We start from the raw sequence: 20,674 nt of genomic DNA on the forward strand, positions 1-20,674 counted from the left end.
ATGGGACATAGAACAACATGATAAGAACTGAAACTGAAAACTTGGACATGAACATGTGCATGATCATGAGTATATATATATATTTATAACATGAGTAAAACATGATAAGTAGGGAGAGCATTTCATAAACCGACACATGATATCACCACGTGGATACATGGAGTCTGGTACCTCGCCGGACCAGCAGAGCCCCTATACCTTGCCAGGGTATAAGGTAGTAATTTACCACGTGGGTACGTGGAGTCAGGTACCTCGCCGGACCAACAGAGCCCTCATACCTTGCCTGAGTATAAGGTAGTAAGGTACCTGATGGATCCATTCAGTGTAAAATTAAGGTATCGTCCTATCTGGGCGGAGCGATCCTTGTCCTACGGTGGCTCCGTAGTTTCAGGCTATCTGAGCCTTCTCGGTAATTTGTGCAACTCCCAAAAACATTAACATAATATATTTGGCTAAGAAGCCCATGACTTTCGTGAATTTACTTGTACTTGTCTTGAAATCATGATTTCACGAAATAACTTGTAAACATGGTTTCATGAAATAGCTTGTAAACATGGTTTCATGAAATAATCTTGTAAACATGGTTTCATGAAATAATCTTGTAAACATGGTTTCATGAAATAACTTGTAAAATAGTTTCATAAGATGACTTGTCATAGTCTTGCAAACATGTTCTTGATTCATGAGTAATACAATAGTTCATAATCATATATTTGTAGTTGACTTGAAAACATGTTTATAAGTTGCAAAATAACTCATGCAGTTTCATATGAACATAATGAGAACACATGAGGAAGAATTAATGATTCATGGATTAAGCTAGGATCCCTAATGTCCGTAATGGAAGATTAGGAATACAATAACGAACATAGATACGGAATTCATGTACATACATACATAATTACGGGCTACCAATATGTTGTGTTTAATGCCCTAGGATTTGAACTTCATAGATTTTACGAAACGGATCATGGGGAAGAACGTAGAGATTCCCACATGTGGATGGAAGTTCTACACACCTTAACTTCCCGCTTTTGAGCGTATCATAATGTCCTTCAATCCCTTCAACTTCAATCTATAGCAATACAAGCCATAGGGATTCTATATTAGCAACAATATCCATGTTTTGTTCATCTAAGCATTTTATCAAACACGTTTATCAAACACGTAGTGGGCATGAAGCTCTATAACCCTCATTAATGGTGTTTTCTTCACCCAATCCCCATTCTATTACTTCTAGCTAATTCTACAATCTCAATTAGATGTAATTAACATCATTCTTCATCAACCATATGAATACAACAATCCCAAGTCAACAATCCGACAACTCTAGCATAGTTCATATAATTCTCTTCTTCAAACCCAATTATTATTCTCCCAAGAATTCATCAATTCACAACCATAAATGATTAGGGAGTATAAACATTACCTTTCAAGAGTAGTCACCACGAAATCAACACCCCCAAGTTCGATCCTTAGCTTAGAATGACGGCAACAACATGTACTACACTTTATCCTTCACGAGCTTCGGGATTCGGGGCCTTAAACTTGGTTGATTTTCTACTTTCTCTCTCTAATTTCCTTTCTCTCTCACTTCCTCTCTCTAAAATCTAAAGTTGTGAGAAAAAATGGGGCTGCTAGGGTTACATTTCCCTTATATACTAAGGGGAAATGGGTTGACCCAACTTGAAAATGGGTTGGGACCTTTCTGTATTAAAACGTCCATATCTCCCTATCCCGATGTCTCCTGTGAACCCACAAACTATGGTTGGAAAGGTATTTCAATTATCTACAACTTTCGTTATTTGAGTTTTCCCAAATTCCCAAGTTATGATAAGGTTATGGCCTCCCGAATTCAGGTGACCCGAAACGTACATACGGACCAAGATACGATCACTGTTACGGTCCCGTAACACGAGGTACGGACCGTAACTTGGTACCGTACCTTGGTGAAAATTTCCAGTGAGGTTCTGGAAATTTTCGGGATGTTATGGTCCACTGTTACAGCCCGTAACACGTGTTACGGTTCGTAACGTCACCGTTACGCTGGCAGAATTTCCAGCGAACAGGCTTCAGTAAAATGAGCATAACTCTTTGCACATATGTCCGTTTGACCCCCGTAAGATACCGTTGGAAATATATTTCAAAGGGATAAAACTTTCATCAAGGAAGTTTTCTCAAATTCCCAACGGATTTTCATGAAATTTGACTGGAAGGCAGACGTATCAAAAACTTAGCCGATTCTATAGGATTTCAAGTGTCTTACTATTAGCCATATTGAGACGATCATATCTCCTTGCTCCGACCTCTGATTGGCTTGGTCCTTATATCGTTAGAAAGGTATTTCTATGTACTAAAACTTCATTGATAGTACCTTCCAAAATTCCAAACCAATCAAGGAGTTATTGCTGCCCGAACTAGGCCTATCAACCATTTTCGCAAAACGTTCAAACCTTCAATGTTTCCACTAGAACTCTAATAATATGAGCTTAAACTCAGTTCCAAGATGCGGGGTGTTACAATATCTCCCCCTTGGGATCATTCGACCTCGAATGATGGGTCATGGTTAAGAATACTCAATTGGTAAGAGGCGTCTCCTTAGGGAGGACAAAAGTGACTGCAAGGTCGCGGGTTCGAAGCTCTGCAGAGTGTGCGAACTGGCTAAGCACCCTTTCACATACAATGGCTGAGTGTTACATGCAAGTCATGGAGGGCAACCCGCAGCATGCATGGGTAACACCTGCGGATCCTCAAACATAAGTCGCATTTTTTGTGAGGACCCACAGCTGGGTGCTGACCATGCTGTGAACCTCGGGCCTTGGCCCCATGCATGACATGACATACTCAGGTATTGTGCGTGAGAGGGTGCTTAGCCAGTTCGATATACGCTGCAGCGGCTGGTATCGAACCCGCGACCTTGCAGTCACCTTTACATTCCCCTGAGGGAATCGACTCTTACCAATTGAGCGCATGGTCAGCGCCCAGCTGTGGGTCCTCACATAAAGGGAAGATCTTACCTTACTAAGCTTGGATTGATCCTTTCTAGCTTCGAACTCGTGATCTGGCCTCCCTTGTTTCATTCCAAAACTAATTACAATACTTACAATGTTGCCAGAGGCTTCCCGAGTTAATTGTTGTATAAATTTGGAGTGACTAATAACCAAGTGAGTAAAATATCTTGAAAGAAGTATATGAAGGTATACAGAGGTGTTGGAAGGTTGGAGAATGATGGAGAAGGGGCGAAGTGGGGTTTTTATACCCCCCCCCCCCAAAGGTCAGTTCCACCACCTCAACTCGACGTGCATGTTGATGGTTCGTCCATGTGCAATTGTCGAGTTGCATTGGAGAAATCGTACAATTTTGAATGAGCCGCATATTCCACCGTACATCTCACATTTGTAATCTTTCAGTTGCATTGGAAATAAAACTCTCTGAACCTCAATTTACATAGGTTGTGCGTTCCATTACTCCTCAGATTCTAAGAGATACACCTCCCTAAAGTTGACCAAAAATCCTATCTAGAATTCTGCCAAGTTTTCCCAAAGTTTCGATAAACTTAATTCCTTCGACTCGCTTGATCGCAGAACCTTAAACACTTGCTTAGCACTTGTTAAAAGTCTTCCTTAACTTTGTAAGGGTTCCATGACCTCTCCGGCTTACATTACTTTACTTACGACTCAAACAACGCGAAAATTTTCGAGGTGTAATAGTGAGATACTGACCATATCGTGGATTTCTTGATTAAAAGAGAATAGGTGAACTTTTTCACTGACTAGAAAGAAAAATTACCAAGATAAATTTTTCAGCCATGCTTAAATGCCATATTCATGGCCTAGACCAGAAAAATGGGGAACACTGGAAAACATACACGGTGTATAATTGGAATAATTTCGGAAACCTCCCTTTAAATTTGTCTTCGTAACACACATCTCTATTGTGGTTTGAAATATTACGTTTACCTCCATTGTTTTTTGTAACGAAAGTTGAATTAAATGGTAAAATTATGTAATGTTCCAAAATTACTCCTTGGTGACATTAATTGTTAAATACTACTTCCTACGTCTCGATTATATGACACTCTTTTCTTTTTAGTAATTTCCTTAAAGAATGACACCATTCGATAATTAAAAACAACTTAACTTTAAAATATTCCTTTTACCCTTAATGAAATGGTTTCTAGTCACAAATTTTTGTTTGGCTTGTTTTAGACCACAAGATTAAAAATCTTCCTTTTTTCCTTAAACTTCGTGCCAAATCAAACACCCTCATATAAATTGGGACGGACGGAGTAGTAAGTTCTATAACACATAATTCTTTCTGCTACAAAATGGAACTAATATCTATGAGCTACACATCTTGGTTATAAGAAATGGAACTATTTTCAGTTTTAAAGTTAAACAAAAAGTTGGGGTTTTCAACCTCAGATTTTCTTGGATTTTTTGGTTTTCTCGGGTCTTTCGGTAAAGTCTTCATACAAGACATATAACTTTTGCTTCAAATATTTCTTTAGTGCTAGTAAGATACAATTATCTAATTAAGGTAAAAAAAAATTAAAGAGAATAACAAAAAATGTGAGATGAATAATGACATTGTACTAAAATTTTCAACAACAAAAAATAATGAAATCGCATAAAACAGATATTGCTAATTAGTAAGTCATAATGAAAATGATCATAATCTAAAAGTGCTACGTCATGATAAAATAAGTACGACTAATAAGTATTAATTACATGACTGACTAAATATTAAAGAAAAAATAAAACTAAGTTTTGTATTTTTATTGTTAAACCAATGAAAAACTAAAGAATAGATATCCAAGATTACTATCATTCCTAATGTTAGAATTGAATTTATTTTGTTACCATTAATATTGATTTGGTTTTGATGTTGGACTTTATTTGAGTTACAAATATATATGAGCTATAAACTTATTGGACCATTCAGAATTGCAAGTTCAAGCTTGAAATAATATGTTTGTCACATCCCTACCAGGAGTATGACGGGCTCCGACCCGTAGGCCGGAAACCATCTGACTCATCCGTGACTTTGAACATTATAAACCGTAACTCAAAGAATATCTACACGCAGAAAAGGCCCAACATAGGAATATCTGCTCATTCAGCACATATGTACATATGCAGACCGACAAGGTCGCCACAACATAATGTATTTCATAAAGCCGGCAAAGCTAACAGTAAAGTATCAAGAGCTCAAAATAAGGCCGACAAGGCCACCAAAATATTATACAACAATATGAACCGGTGGAGCTATAAAACATCTAACTGTACACACACGTCTACGAGCCTCTACATGGAATACAAATTATCATAAGGACAATACCAAATAGACTGCAGCTCCGAAAAAAGTGGAGCACTCCTGAGAATCCGCTGATAGAAGACCTATGGGTCTGATCCGTCTCCCTGCCTACCTGCGGACATGAGCGCAACGTCCACAAGAAGGGACGTCAGTACGAATAATGTAAGGCATGAATAACAACATAATATAGATATGAAATGGTAACATGGAATATGAGAGATAACCTGTACATCTGGATGCCTCATAAGGCGGACGCTATGCATGCTTAGCCTTAAAAAAACATTTTATGCATATACATAGTACCATGCCCGGCCATTAAGGCTCGGTGTCATATATAGTATCATGCCCGACCATTAAGGCTCGGTGTCATATATATAGTATCATGCCCGGCCATTGAGGCTCGGTGTTATCATCATTAGCCCGCGTCCGGGGCAATATCATAACATGCCCACTGCAATGGTGTGCACATCTACGTGCCATGCCCGGCCGACTATAGCGCGGCGCGGTGTGAAAGAATACATACATATATATATATATATATAGCATGCATGAGAGCCAAATAAAAGCTATAAATACATCAGAGTGACGTAAGGTCGGTAACCTCCGATTATATTATGGAATAATCATCATCGCTCTATCTCACCTTGAAGGAACAATTATTATAAGGTGAGATCAACAACAATGAATAAAAATCAAGAAAATCACGAAAATAACTCAACATTCTCATATTCACATTGAAATCATAAGCTTGGGACTTTTAAACATGAAATCATCATCATCGTCCTAATCATCATAGAAACATTCTCATCTTTAGCATCATCATTAACATTATAAAAACATGTCCGTTGTTATTGTCATAAAAGCTTATAGAATCATAAATCTTTAACTCAGAAAATAGGGACATTTTGGAAAACATTTATGGATTATCAAGAAAGAAGTCATACCTTTGAATCATGAACTCTTAACTTTTGGAAGCAAGAAGGTTATAAAACATATGTAGGGAATTATAACATAGGAGTTTCTAGAAATAGGACCATCGTCATCACAAAACATGTTTATCTTTAGCATCATAAGAACTCCATGAATCATGAATCTGTAGCTTTGAGAATAAAAATATTCTTAGAAAACATTTATGGATTCACATAGAGGGATCATGAAACATTCGGAAAACACCTATTGGATTCATAAGAAAGGAATCATGCCTTTAGAAGAAACAAGAATAGCCTTAACATACCTGTTCAGCCTCCAATTATCTACACTTATTCGTCTGAGCTCACAAGTCTACATTTAAGAGGATTCACACAATCGTTAGACTTATCGTTATACGCTTGTCTTAGTCCTTCAAATATATCCATTTATAATTTGCCGAAATTTGGGCAGCACCTCCCCTGTTTATATGCCTAGCCCGAAATCACAATACCAACAAAACAACAACTACAACAGCACCAACATCATCATCAATACCAAAACATCCCACGCGATGTTTTTCCAATTTCTCAACCAACAACTTTATTATACAACCATTTTATCACTCTATCTTCGTAAATAAACCAAAAGTAATATAAATAAGGAGAGATTCATACCTTATTTTTTTCTAGAGCAGCAATATCTTCAATATTTACTTTGAATCCAAGCCAATTCCAATAGCAAGACAAACTATAATCGTGACTACACGTTATCCGGACCTCGATTAATACTCCAAAACTTGAAATCTCTCAAAATCCTTGCTTTTATGTGATATATAAGCTCTCTTGCTTGGCTGAATTTTCTGGAATGTTTTGGGACATTTTTGTGCTGAAAAATGAGGTTTTTGCCCCATATATAGGTGCTAAAGCCGGTTCACTGTAGCAGCACTGTAGCAGCGCTGTTTCTGCTCTGTCAGCTGAATTTGTGATGTCTATAATTCTCTACTCCGACGTCGTATCGATGAGCGGTTTATTGCGTTGGAAACTAGACTCAACGAACTTCATTTTAAGATTTTGAAACACATTAAAACTCCTAATATAGTATGAGATATGCCCCTCCAAAGTTGACTAAAAATCTACCCAACATTTCTCAAATTTTCGTCAAACTTATTTTCTTCAATTTGCTTGATCTCGAAATCTTCCGAAACTCTCCATACATGATATTTATCATTTATTATACTTGATAATGTCCATGTTCTTGTGTTTCAAAATAGTCTTTCCCGATTACGACTTACGAGAACGTAATTCATCCTTTACTTCATTGTTACATACTTCCCATGGCTTGTACCTTCCAAAACATCATGGGACGTCTCCGATACTCCATTACTACGGTGATGTATGTGGCATGCTCATGCTCTGAAAGTGCGGGGTGTAACAATGTTAATAGACAAAAACTATAAACAAGTTTGAGAAATATTTTATAAATTACATTACAAATAAATATATACCTTTATGTATAATTTTTTTTATAAATTGTATACATGTAATGTCGGATTGGTTTGGTTCGATTTGACTTTGACTTTTTTTAGTTTAAATCAAACCAAACCAATTATGGTCGGGTTTGTTTTCAAACATCAAACTAAATCACTAGTCGGGTTCTCTTTTGGTCTGACTCGGATTGTCGGTTTGGTGCGGTTTGTCGGTTTTCTTTATACACACCAACTTTAGGGATCATTTGGTTGGGGAACAAGTTATCCAAGATTAATTTATTCGGGGATTAGTTATCCCGGAATTAGTATCCCATCCCCCACAGGGATAAACATAACACTACAATCTCATGATAACTAATTCAAGAATTAATAATACCGGATTTTATGCCAACCAAACGTGGAATAAACTCATTTCAAATTTAATTCCGAAGTTATTTATCTCTTATCCGTCGTGCAAGACAAGGATTTATAATTCATCTTGAATATTGCGTTTCCAATTCCTAATCCAGCAAGTGGAGAAAAAAAGAAAAAAAATACTACTCCACTAAGAGCACAAGCAAATCCCACACGTAACAAGCTACAGTGAATTCGGACAAAGTAAATTTTTGAGAAAGATAGTATCATTTGGATTCAAGAAAACTATCAGTCCAACTTGCTCAGCCCCACCAAAGAGAAAAATGAAAAGTAGAAAAACTAAGTGTCCTGCATGACCCTAGGCACTTTAGGTTGCTTTGCACAATATGCAGGACTCAAGTCAACAGAAAACTAGTACAGAGAGAATATTTAACCAAGAAATTAATGCAGTCCTTTTAACCAAGAAATTAATGCAGTCCTTATAACCCACCTCACACGTAAAAGATTAATCTTGGACTGAAATGTCTGAAGTAGGACCTCACTAAAAAACATTGGTGGTGCTGTCTCGATCTTTTTAAAAATCAAGTGGATCACGATATAGTCCTTGGTGGGTTCCAATTCCTAACCACCATTGTTTATCACGATAGTCCTCTGCACGCATCCTAGCATCGTTGATATATCCTGAGCAGTCACCTGCGAGTATTTTGCCATACAGAATGATTACACCACGATGGAATTGATAAGCACAACCAATTCATTGTGTTGAATTCAGTTCACAGCACAATCCTTTTTGGGATCTTTTCATTTTGGCCCATCGGCCCAAATAATTTACGGCTCGTTAGCTAGATATATAAAACATATACATTGATTATGTATGTTATATATATGGCGGATGCAGGATTTTATGCAAGCTGGTTCATTTTGAGACTAAGACTGAACCACAACGATGACCATTCGTAAGAGCGCTAGTCAGAGACGAATCTAGGATTTGGAGGTTCCGGTGCCACGTACTAGGGTAAACGGGCCAGGATGTTGAATTTGTGGTCTAAAATAAACCTTAAATATTTGTGTGACTATAAATTATTTTATTAAGGGTAAAAAGGGAATTAAAGTTAAGTTGTTTCTAATTATAAAAACGTGACATATTTTTGGAACAAACTAAAAAGAAAAGTGTGTAACATCAATTGGGACAGAGAGTAATTGCTAATGAAAAAGGGGAGGCAAATGTTCAAGAAAAAAAGATGTAAACAGTGAAGACAAAAGTCCACCAAGAAATGGAATTATGAAACTATGCCTGAGTAATGTAGAAGCCTTTTTTTTTTTTCTATAACTCGTACAAAGAGTTATAGAAAGCAAAATGATGGAATCCGGTTTCGAACCCCAAACGTCAACTAAATTGAACCCGCTTGAACCACTGTGCCACAATCCTCAGTTTGGCGAGAGGGTTCAATCTTTATTTAGTTATGTATTTTTTGTTTTCCAGAGGTATTCACACATACAAAAATGTAAAATATTTCGATAAAGCGGGTTCAATTGAATCTGCTTGCAATCACGTAGGTCCACCCCTGTTATATGTATACAACAAAGAGTCCAATGAAAGGCACCACAAAGAAATGGAATAAGCAACTAATAAAATTCATGGCAGCTCCACTTTTGATTTTTCAAAAGAACAAGACAGCACCACCAACTTTTTCTTGTGAGGTCCTACTTAAGACATTTCAGTCCAAAAAATTGATTAATCTTTTACGCGAGGGGTGGGTTAGGAGTAAGGACAGGATATTAATTTCTTGGTTAAATTTCCCCTGTGTACTAGTTCCTCCACCTCAAATTATTTGTCGTGTTTTTTAAAAATAGTTATATCAAATTATTTATCGTTATAAACATTCTCGATTATCACAATTTGAAGAAGCTGATCTGTTGAGACAATTCAGCCCATCCTATGCACTCAAGGTAGAGGGTCAGGGTGAACTTAGGCTGAATAATGATTTGATCAATTAAATTACCTGAATTTAGCACGTAGACGTCTCCACAAAATTGTGAAAGTGCTTAAAGACTAAACAGATTCAACAAAGAAATATTTAAATTTTCAATTCTCGGCGAAAGAAATAGTGATAACTATCTGAGGTATACAAGGGATATGTTTATAAACACTAACTGGAAATAGATGAAGTGGTATGAAAGTGTCTTTTTCATCAAAATTATTAAATAAACATCCAAAAGGCTTCTGAATTGCAGATTGAGTACAAATTTAAGTGTTCTTCTTCTCTGAAATGTTGGTCGTAATTCCTAACTCCAAATTCTGGAAATCCGAGTTAAAAGCATTCAATAACATACTGACACCGATGCCAGCATGCTTCCCTTGCTGGATTGCAGTAACAAGTGCAAAGACGAGCAATCTTTCATCAAAATAACAATCGCACAAAATAATTTTTCTCAACAATAATTCAGGTATTTTGGATTAAGTTCTAAGTTATAATGAATAACCAGAGGTTCTATGACGGGATCCGGTTACTGCAATCTGTTTACCTTAAGGAAAATCCACAACTGAAATAACATGTGAGCTGGATCTGCTGGAATATAAAACTAGATACAAAAGACATCACCAAATGTGAAAAATATATATAGTGTTTGTTGCAAAGGCACTAGGCATTTTCACTTCATGTTTGGGTACAATGATTGTGCTTTAAAATATTTGCAGTTGCTCTGTTCTTTGCTTAATACTCTGTTATCTATCACGTGCCAATAGTAATAATTTTATCCTATATAAATATGTTCATTGTCGTAACTAGTCCAAAGTTCTACATAATTGTGGCTTATGTCTAATAAATGCATCATAAGATATTGGACAACTCGCCATGCACCAACGAACTTGATTGCTTGAAACAGAATTTGTTGAGAAAACATAGAATTTGTTGTAAGATCACATAAATTCTCAGTGATACTGATTAGATGAGCTGATAGCGCATAGATATCTGATATTTTGATCTGAGTATAGCTTTGCTACTGCATTTCCTCAATAACAAAAGTTTCAGCAAGTATTAGTATTTGTTAATCATTCTTTCTGAACAAAATCAGAATAAAGGAAAAGAGCTAGCTTGTCTAGAAGAAGCCTTTCTTCTTCTTTTTAGAAAGAGCCGCATAAAAACTGGACAAGAAATTAAGCTTTGGCAGCTGCTAGAACAATAAAGACAAGTGATGTGGGATAATGGTAGAAATCGCTTGTATATTATTCCACACCGAGAAGAGGGATGTGTACCTCCCGCAACAACTTTACTTATTTTCTTTATTGAAGGATTGACTCAATCGCTTTCTTCCTTCAATTAAAAAGGGGCTAATGGAAACTCAGGAGTTTCACTCAGAGCTATTAAGCTCTTTGGGGTGACAGCTAAAAAAACATGATAAACATATCATTTTCAATAGGCACTAAGTCCATGTAGAGGAACATACATAAAGCAAAGAAAAAACAAAGTGAACAGAATATTATGAACTCCTTCAAACAGAATGTAAAAGATCAAACATCAAAGTTTCTGGCCATACTTATCTTGACCTCCTTGGGATTTTATTCCGGCCACTCTTTTGGTGCTGACCCAAAATTCTGAAAAGAAGTCTATCAACGAGCTCATTGTATCTTCGGCAATGCAAAAACAGCCAGATCACGATGCCAAAACCCACAGAAGATCCCAAGGCAAAACCTATATATTTCCCGTCAATTTCATCGTGTTCGGAATGGCTGTTAGGTTGTGACGATCCAGTCAATTTGGTTTCACTGCATGTTTTCTTTAAAGGAAAATCGCACAACCCTATGTTCCCTTCAAAGGAATCTGCTGAGAATGTCTGAAGTTGGTTGCCACTTGGAATCCTACCAGAAAGTTGATTAAAAGATAGGTTCAAGACAGAAAGGAATGTGAGACTCGCAAGCTCGTCTGGAATTCTCCCACTTAACTGGTTTACTGAGAAATCTAAGGATTCAAGCTGAGTCAACTTTCCAAGGGCCTTTGGTATGTTTCCTGTCAAAGCATTGTGTGAGAAGTTAAGAAGGTAAAGCAATTTGAGATCTCCCAATACCTCTGGTATCTCTCCTTGGAAGTTGTTGCACGAGAAATCAATGGATGTAAAAGCTTCAACAATATTCACAATCTCCACTAGCTGACCTTTGAGATTTAAAGTCACTGTATTATGATTGTAAAATGTCATGATGAAATCAACTTGCAAATGTTGGTGCCCCCACTTTGAATTGCTGCTCAAGATCATTCCTTTCCAGTTGGAGAAGTATTGTGGTAGCAGATCTCCACTAAAATTGTTGGAAGAAAGATCCACAATTTGAAGCTTTGACCATGTTTGATTATTAACTATAGGACACTGAAGATTCCCATGGAACCTGTTCAACCTCAAGACTATGACATGCAAACTGGATATTTTCTTCAACGTGCATGGGAATGTATCTCTAATCTTGTTGTTTCCAATATCAAAAACCTCCAGAAATGCACATCTTTCCAAGGATGTTGGAACTTTTCCTTCTAAGTCATTGTTGCTGACGTCTAAAGTTTTCAAATTGCAATTCAGAGCAAATGTATCAGCAAGGAAGCCACTTAGTTTGTTTCTCCCTAATTTCAACACTACGAGAAGGTCAGTCTTTTGGAGTAGACATGGAGGTATTTTGTTGTTCAAGGAGTTGTTTGACATATCAAGAAATTGAAGCTGATCTAGATTGCATATGGAAGATGGTATTGATCCCGTAAACATATTATTGCCAAGTGATAAGTAGATGAGAGAAGTAGGTAGGATGGGAAGATTGTCGTTGATCATGTTGGAATTCAAGTCCATAAACTGAAGAGTGGTAGACACGTTAGGATTTTCTAGAGACTCCAGGAGATTGCAAGAAAGATTCAGATAATAAACACTCCAAACCCAGCTGGGTATTTGTCCTTTAATGTTGTTAAGTGAAAGGTCTAAGTCCAACATACTAGAGTGGTTTGTAAGATCTGGAAACTTTTGCAACTCACATGAGGCCAACCTTATTACAGACAACTGGGGAAAGGGAAATGAGGTCGAATTACTACCTTGTACATCAATTCTCAAGTTGTTGTAAGAAAGGTCAAGCCAGTATAGTATGCATCAAATTCATGGACTTCTCCACTGAAGTGATTTTTCCGAAGATAAAGGATCTGCAATGAAGGGAGGGAAAGGAGAACTGACGGAACTGTCCCAGTGATGGAATTTTCGCATAAGTATAGAGACACAAGGTCTGAAAGGCTTCCAAAATGAGCAGAAGTAAGTGGACCTGTTAGATTATTAGTACAGAGGTCAATGCTATAGAGTTTCTTTGCCTTGTGAAAGAGTGGGATTGAGCCACTAAAGCTGTTGGATGACAAGTCAAGACCAACTAGGTCCGTGAGATTTCCCAGAGTCAATGGAATGGGCCCACTGAAATTGCATGAACTTAGAGCAAGCCGGGTCAAATTACTAAGATTACCAATTGAATCTGGAAGCCAACTGGTGAAACCCGTGAGGCTAAGAACTACTTCCCTTAATGCACTTCCCTGTGGAAATTCAGGTAAAGTGCCAGTAAGGTTTTCATTGTGTGATAAATCAAGCTCCTGTAGAGTTGGTAATTGAATGAGTTTACTGGGAAATGAACCGCGCAAGTTGCAACTCCGGAGACTCATGGTAGTTAATTTTGTAAAATTTACTAGAGATTCTGGAATATGGGACATATCACATATCCACCTAGAAATTTGAGGGAATTGAAAGAGTCCAATGAAGGCACCACAAAGACATGGAATACGTAACTAATTAAATTCATGGCTGCTCTACTTTTGATTTTTCAAAAGATCAAGACAGCACCACCAATTTTTTTCTAGTCATGTGGTCCTATTTCAGACGTTTCAGTCCAAAATTTGATTAATCTTTTGTGAGGCGGGTTATCAGGACTGGATATTTAATTTCTTGGTTAAATATCCTCTCTGTACTAGTTTTCAGTTGACTTGAGTCCTGCATATTGCGCTAAGTCAACCTAAAGTAGTGTCATGCAGGACACTTAGTTTTCTTACTTTTCCTTTTTCTCCTTGGTGGGGCGGCATGAGCAAGTTGAACTGATGGTTTTCTTGAATCCAAATGACACTAATTACAACTATCTTTCTCATAATTTATTTTCTCTGGGATTTGAGCTTGTAATTCACAACGATACGAAGGGATTTACTAACTGTTTGAATGGTAAATTGAATTAAAATTCGAAACAGAGAAACTAATGAACTGAATTTCCTTTTTCATCTATTGAATTGAATCCCTAAACAAAACGAAACCCAGCGATGGCATAACGCCAAACTTGATATAGAGGGACACTAGCATGGAAAAAACTAAGATGCCCGATGTTTAAGACAAACTAAAGTTTGGTATGATTAACAATTGTTCTAGACGAGAATGTGGATTAATTTAACTGTGGTTACGTTATGTTGTACTTACTCAGTTGATGTAAACATTGGATGTAGATAAGATTTGGGGAAAGATCACGGATGCCCCCTCAAACCAAAATAATTACCCGCTCATACTCTCATGACTTTCGTACCCTCATAAAAAATTAAAAATATTTACCCGAAATGCACCCCTAGTTATGATATGGTATATAAATATACTGAGATGGTATCATGAAAGATGCTTCAGTCCTTCTCTTAGTCCTCCATGATATCATCATGGTATATAAATATATTGAGATGGTATCATGGAAGATGCTTCAGTCTTTTTCTTAGTCCTCCATGATACTATCATGGTATATAAATATACTGAGATGGTATTATGGATGATTATGTTCATTTATTCAAAAAGACACACTTTTCTCGGGAAAAACCTCTATGATACCATCATCTTATATACATATACCATGATGGTATCATGAAGGATTGCTTTAGTCCTTCAATGAAACACTCCTCAAGACCATGGTACCACCATGATATACAAATATATTGACATGGTATCATGGAGGATTGTTTCAGTCCTTCTCTTAGTCCTCCATGATACCATCGTGATATATAAATATACTGTGATGGTATCGCAAAGGAAGGGATTTGGCTGAGGGGTATGTCGAGTAAATATTTCCAGTCGATGGGGGTAGAAGCGAAAATAGTTTAGGAGGGGGTATGAACGGGCAAATATTTAATTTTTCAGGGGTGTTTAGTGATGTTTTCCCGTAAGTTTTTCTGACTGCATAGGTTAAGGAGCAGGCAGAAGCGCAGAGGTAGCCTGAGCCTAAGTGGGTATTTCCCCGATAATTTTGTTGTCTGAAAGGCCTAATTCCGATATCCAACAACAACGTACCCAATGTAATCTCCCGAAGTGAGATCTTGGAAGGGTAAGATATATGCCTTACCCCTACCTTTGTGGGGTAGAGAGCTTATTTTCGGTAGACCCTCCGCTTGAAAGAAAATAAAAGAATTTGAAGTAAAATATTGATAACACAAAAATATGACAGCACAAATGGAAACTTTTGCAAATTGCATGAAACCAACTTCAGGCTTTCCAACTGGGAAGTTGGGGTGTTCACGGAAAACCGAAAAATCAAATCAAATCGAAAATTGAATCAAAATGAAGAAAAAAATCAACACTTTTCGGTTTGATTTAAATTTTGTTGTCATTTGATAAACCGACAAAATTTGATTTGAAGTAATAGATTTGAAGTAATCAAATTTGAAGTAATCAAATCAATTTTTGTATTTACTTTATAGTTTGATCTGTTATTTTTATTTTGATAATTCTAAGAATATATTTCTTGTTCAAAATAATTTGTTTTTGAGTCCTTTAATTATTCATCAAGATATCTTGGTATATCACAACTAGATCTTTAATTTATTGCACAAAAATAAATTCATTGTAAGAACTTAATATGTTCCTTGAAAATGACTAAATTTTTAGATGATGCATACAAAATTTTGGAGAAAGTACTTATATAATTTGATTAGGAGTAATCGATTTAGTGGTGTTGTGCTAAAAAATAGTCCATGTAATATGCGCTTCGACGTATATTGTCATATATTTAAATAAAAACCGTCAAAACCCGAAAAAACTAAAAAACCCGACAAAACCGACAAAAATCGAAGCAATGAAAAACCTATTTAATTGATTTGATTTGATTCTAACATTTGAAAAACCGACTAAGTTGATTTGATCATCTTTTTGAAGATAACCGACTCAAATCAAACCATGAGCACCCCTATTGGGAAGGAAATAAGGTCGAATTACTACCCTGTACATCAATTCTCAACTTGTTGTAAGGAAGGTCAAGGGTGATTAGCTTAGGAAGTCCCTTGATTGCTTCGACATTAATGGTCCCACTGAAGGAGTTGGAAGAAAGTACTATTTCCGAAAGCCTATTGAGTTCAAAGACAGACTGCGAGATCTGCTCAAATCAAGTGTTTCCAGAACGGAGGAGGATGCATTCAGAATTTCATGGACTACTCCACTTAAATGACTATTCTGAAGATAAAGGAACTGCGATGACCGGAGGGAAAGGAGAACTGCTAATTGAGTTTGGCAGAAGAAAGTGAATTGTTGTTATTAGAAATGTCAATGTAATTGAGCTTTCTTAGCCTCATGGAATAAAATATGGGGCATCTTTAATCTTGGGATTCTCACAATTCTCAATTTGATGTTCACTTTATAAAGTGTTTTTTCAAGAATCAAAATCATTCAATATATAGATGGCGTCTTTGGTTATAAACATGTCCAACATGTTAGCATAATGGACAGATTGTAGAATATCTACATTAAGATATTCTCGATATGGTGAATATGAAGAGATACTATGAATATATGAAATATTATTAAGAATATTCTACATTTAGTGTAAAATATTATATAACATTAGTGGTAGAATATTATGAAGAATATTTTGTAGGATTTACATTTAGTGTAGGATATTTTGCTTCCTTTCCTCTCTTGTTTCTCTTGTATATAAATACCAATATATTCTGATGTATGAGAATCAAGTAATTGAGATAGTCATTCTTCAATTTCTCTCGTGTTTTCTCTGTTCTTGACATGGTATTAGAGCTTTTTTTTTTTTTTTTTGAAAGTTTAGTTCTCTTGACTGTTCGTCAACAAGCAGTCCTAAGAATCTAGGGCTTTTGGTTTTGGTTTTGGTTTCGGTTTCGGTTATTCTAACTATTTTTTTCGTGTCATTGTGTTTTTTATTTTCTCTATTCATAAACATGACTTCACATCAATTTGAGTCTTTCAGTATTCGTTTCACTGGAAAAAATTATTCAGCTTGGGAATTTCAGTTTCAACTTTTTGTCACGGGAAAAGAATTATGGGGCCATATAGATGTAAGTGATCCTGCTCCTACTGATCGTACAAAGTTAGGTCAGTGGAAGGTCAAGGATGCTCGGGTGATGACATAGATTTTAGGGTCAGCCCTCTTATTATTCTTAATCTCAGGTCGTACAAGACTGCAAAGGCCATGTGAGATTATTTACAAAAGGTTTACAATCAAGACAATAGCGCTAGAAGATTTAGCTAGAGCATGAAATTGCTAATTACTCTCAAGGAGGTCTCTCTGTTTAGGATTATTATTCTGGATTTCAGAATTTATGGGCTGAATTTACTGATATTGTTTATGCTAAAATACCTGCTGAATCTCTCTCTATAATTCAAGCAGTTCATGAGCAAAGCAAGTGAGACCAATTTTTGATGAAATTGCAATACGATTTTGAGGATGTTCGCTCTAACTTGATGAATCGTGACCCGTCTCCCTCTTTGGATGTTTGTTTTAGGGAATTACTCCGTGAAGAGCAGCGTCTTGTCATACAAAATGCTTTCAAGCAAGCAAATGATGTCACTATTACATTTGCTGCTCAAGGAAAAGGAAAGGGCAGGGATATGACTAGAACTCAATGCTATAGCTGCGAGCAATATGGTCATATTGCTAGCAATTGTGGCAAGAAGTTTTGTAACTATTGTAAACAACATGGACATATTATCAAAGAGTGTCCCACACGCCCTCAAAATCGTAGGGTCAATGCTTTTCAAGCTGAGGTAAATGGTTCCACTACTGATAACTCATCTTCTGCAGGACAAATTCTTACTCCTGAAATGGTCCAACAAATGATCGTGTCAGCCTTTTCGACTTTGGGATTACAAGGTAATGATGCTGCATCTAATCTTTGGCTTGTTGATTCTTGTGCTTCCAATCATATGACCAACTCAACAAGTATACTAAAAAATGTTCGTAAGTATCATGGTCCATCATAAATTCAGGTTGCCAATGGTAGTAATTTACCCATTACCAAGGTTGGGGACATTACTCCAACTTTCAAGAATGTTTTTGTTTCACCAAAACTCTCAACTACTCTTGTTTCAGTTGGACAATTGGTAGAAAATAATTGTGATGTGAATTCTTCGCGTAATGGTTGTCTTGTGCAGGATCAGGTGTCGGGGACAGTAATCGCGAAGGGGCCTAAACTTGGAAGATTGTTTCTTATACTTTTTTCCATTCCTCCTATTCTATCTTTTGCTTGTACTTCTACTGCTAGTAAGGTTGAGGTTTGGCATAAGCGTCTAGGACATCCAAATTCTATTGTGTTGTCTCATTTATCGAATCCTGGTTCATTGGGAAATAAAAATCAATTTTCAGCTGCTTCTTTTGATTGTTCAACTTGTAAATTAGACAAAAGTAAAACTCTTCCTTTTCCTAATTTTGGTAGAGTCGTGCTACAAATTGTTTTGATGTCATTCATAGTGATGTTTGGGGCATTGCACCAATTACTTCTCATGCTCATTTCAAATACTTTATGACATTTATAGATGATTATAGTCGGTTTACATGGGTATATTTTCTCCGTTTCAAATCTGAGGTATTTTCATACTCAAGACATTTTTGGCTTACATTGAGAATTAATTTTCTACATGCATCAAAATATTAAGATCTGATTCTGGTGGAGAATATATTTCTCATGAATTCAATAATTTCTTGTTTGAGAAAGGAATTTTCTCACAACACTCTTGCCCATATACGCCACAGCAAAATGGGGTTGCTGAGCGTAAAAATCGTCATCTCTTAGATGTCACTCGTACTTTATTGATTGAGTCCTCTGTCCCATCCAAATACTGGGTGGAAGCTTTGTCTACTGCTGTCTATTTAATTAATAGGCTGCCATCTAAAGTGTTAAATCTTAAGTCTCCATATTATCGCCTTTATCATTATAATCCTAGCTATCATAATTTTCATACATTTGGTTGTGTTTGTTTTGTACATCTGCCTCTTTCTCAATGTTGACACCCAATTTTGTCTCTCCTTTATTTGAATTTTATTTACTCAGGTTTCTAAATTTATTGACGAGCTAAATACTTTATTTTCACTATTTTTTTTATTTTTTACTGCTACTACTATTAATATCGCTACTTTTATTTTCAACATTACGAGTATTACTTTATCACAAATTTCAAAAGGGTTCGTCATCACTTTATTTTCATTAAATTAATTATACTTTATCAAGTCCTTTATTTTTTACATATAAATCACTAATTATCATAGTATACATTGTACTTGTTATTTAATTAAAAGCCCAAGAACAATTAAAATAAAGATGGAAGGACACATATTTTCGGACCAATCTTTAAGCCCAAATCAGTTCATTACCCATTAACTCAGCCAACCCAACGACCAGACCAGACCAGCCCATACCCATTACCCGACCCGGCCCACTACCTAAATTAAAACCCTAAACTCTTTAATCCCTAACCCTTTTCAGCCGCCTCTCTCACTCTCTCTCTCTCTCTCTTCTCCACCGCCGCACCCCCTACCCTTCCTCTCTCCCACACTCCTTCCACTTCCCTCTGTCCCCCACACGCCTCTGTCTCCTCCACTTCCCTCTGTCCCCCACTCTTTCTCTCATACGCTCCTCTCTTTCTTCAATATAAATGAAACCCTATAAATACAAAAAAGGGGGAATCGTTTTGAGGGGACGAATCATTGTTTTAAAAGGGATTATTCAGTGTCTGAGGGGGGGTGAAAAATTCAAAACCTTATTTCTGTTTGCTCTTTTTACGATTTCGAAGTCGAGTATGTAAAAAATTGGGGGGATCGATTTTCATTTTTTTGGGGGAGGATTCAGTGTTTTTGAAGAACACAAACAATCTTAAAAACTTGATTTCTCCTTTCCGGTGAACTTTGGCCGGAGATTACTCAACGTTTTCAGAGATCTTTTGGGAAATCAGTAGCTTACCTTAAAGTTTCGTACCATTTGACAATTGTTTATATGTTCTTAAACATTTCTCACACGAAAACTTTCGGGTCTATTTCGATATGGGGTTTGAATCTGTTCGGGTGTAGATTTGACGACTTCGACACCCCAATTCATTGCACACACAAAAGGATATCTCGCATACGAGTCCAAGGGACTCGTCATTTCCCGCATTTGGTGTTGGGCTAAAAAGCCTAACGTGAGCTACTCTCCCTCGAGTCAGTTGCAGCAGCCTATATAAAGAAATTACTAGGCTAAAAGCCCGACAGCAGCAGATGATAGCAGCCTTAAAATGGGTCGAATCCATTCAAACATATGTGTTTTCCGTTACTTTATTTTTGCACATCTATCTGCTTGCTTTCACTTTACTTGCATT

The 20,674-nt window shown here is 36.6% G+C and overlaps 2 protein-coding genes across 2 annotated transcripts; both read right to left on the minus strand.

Moving 5' to 3' along the window:
* Positions 1-11,602: 11,602 nt before the first annotated feature.
* Positions 11,603-13,027, minus strand: LOC132608153 (receptor like protein 22-like). Its single transcript, XM_060322232.1, has one exon. The coding sequence runs from the start codon at positions 13,025-13,027 to the stop codon at positions 11,603-11,605; it is 1,425 nt and encodes a 474-aa protein (XP_060178215.1).
* A 113-nt stretch (positions 13,028-13,140) lies between these two features.
* Positions 13,141-13,731, minus strand: LOC132608154 (receptor-like protein 7). Its single transcript, XM_060322233.1, has one exon. The coding sequence runs from the start codon at positions 13,729-13,731 to the stop codon at positions 13,141-13,143; it is 591 nt and encodes a 196-aa protein (XP_060178216.1).
* Positions 13,732-20,674: the final 6,943 nt, after the last annotated feature.

This window comes from Lycium barbarum, chromosome 8, assembly GCF_019175385.1.
Source record: "Lycium barbarum isolate Lr01 chromosome 8, ASM1917538v2, whole genome shotgun sequence".
Lineage (NCBI taxonomy): Eukaryota > Viridiplantae > Streptophyta > Magnoliopsida > Solanales > Solanaceae > Lycium > Lycium barbarum.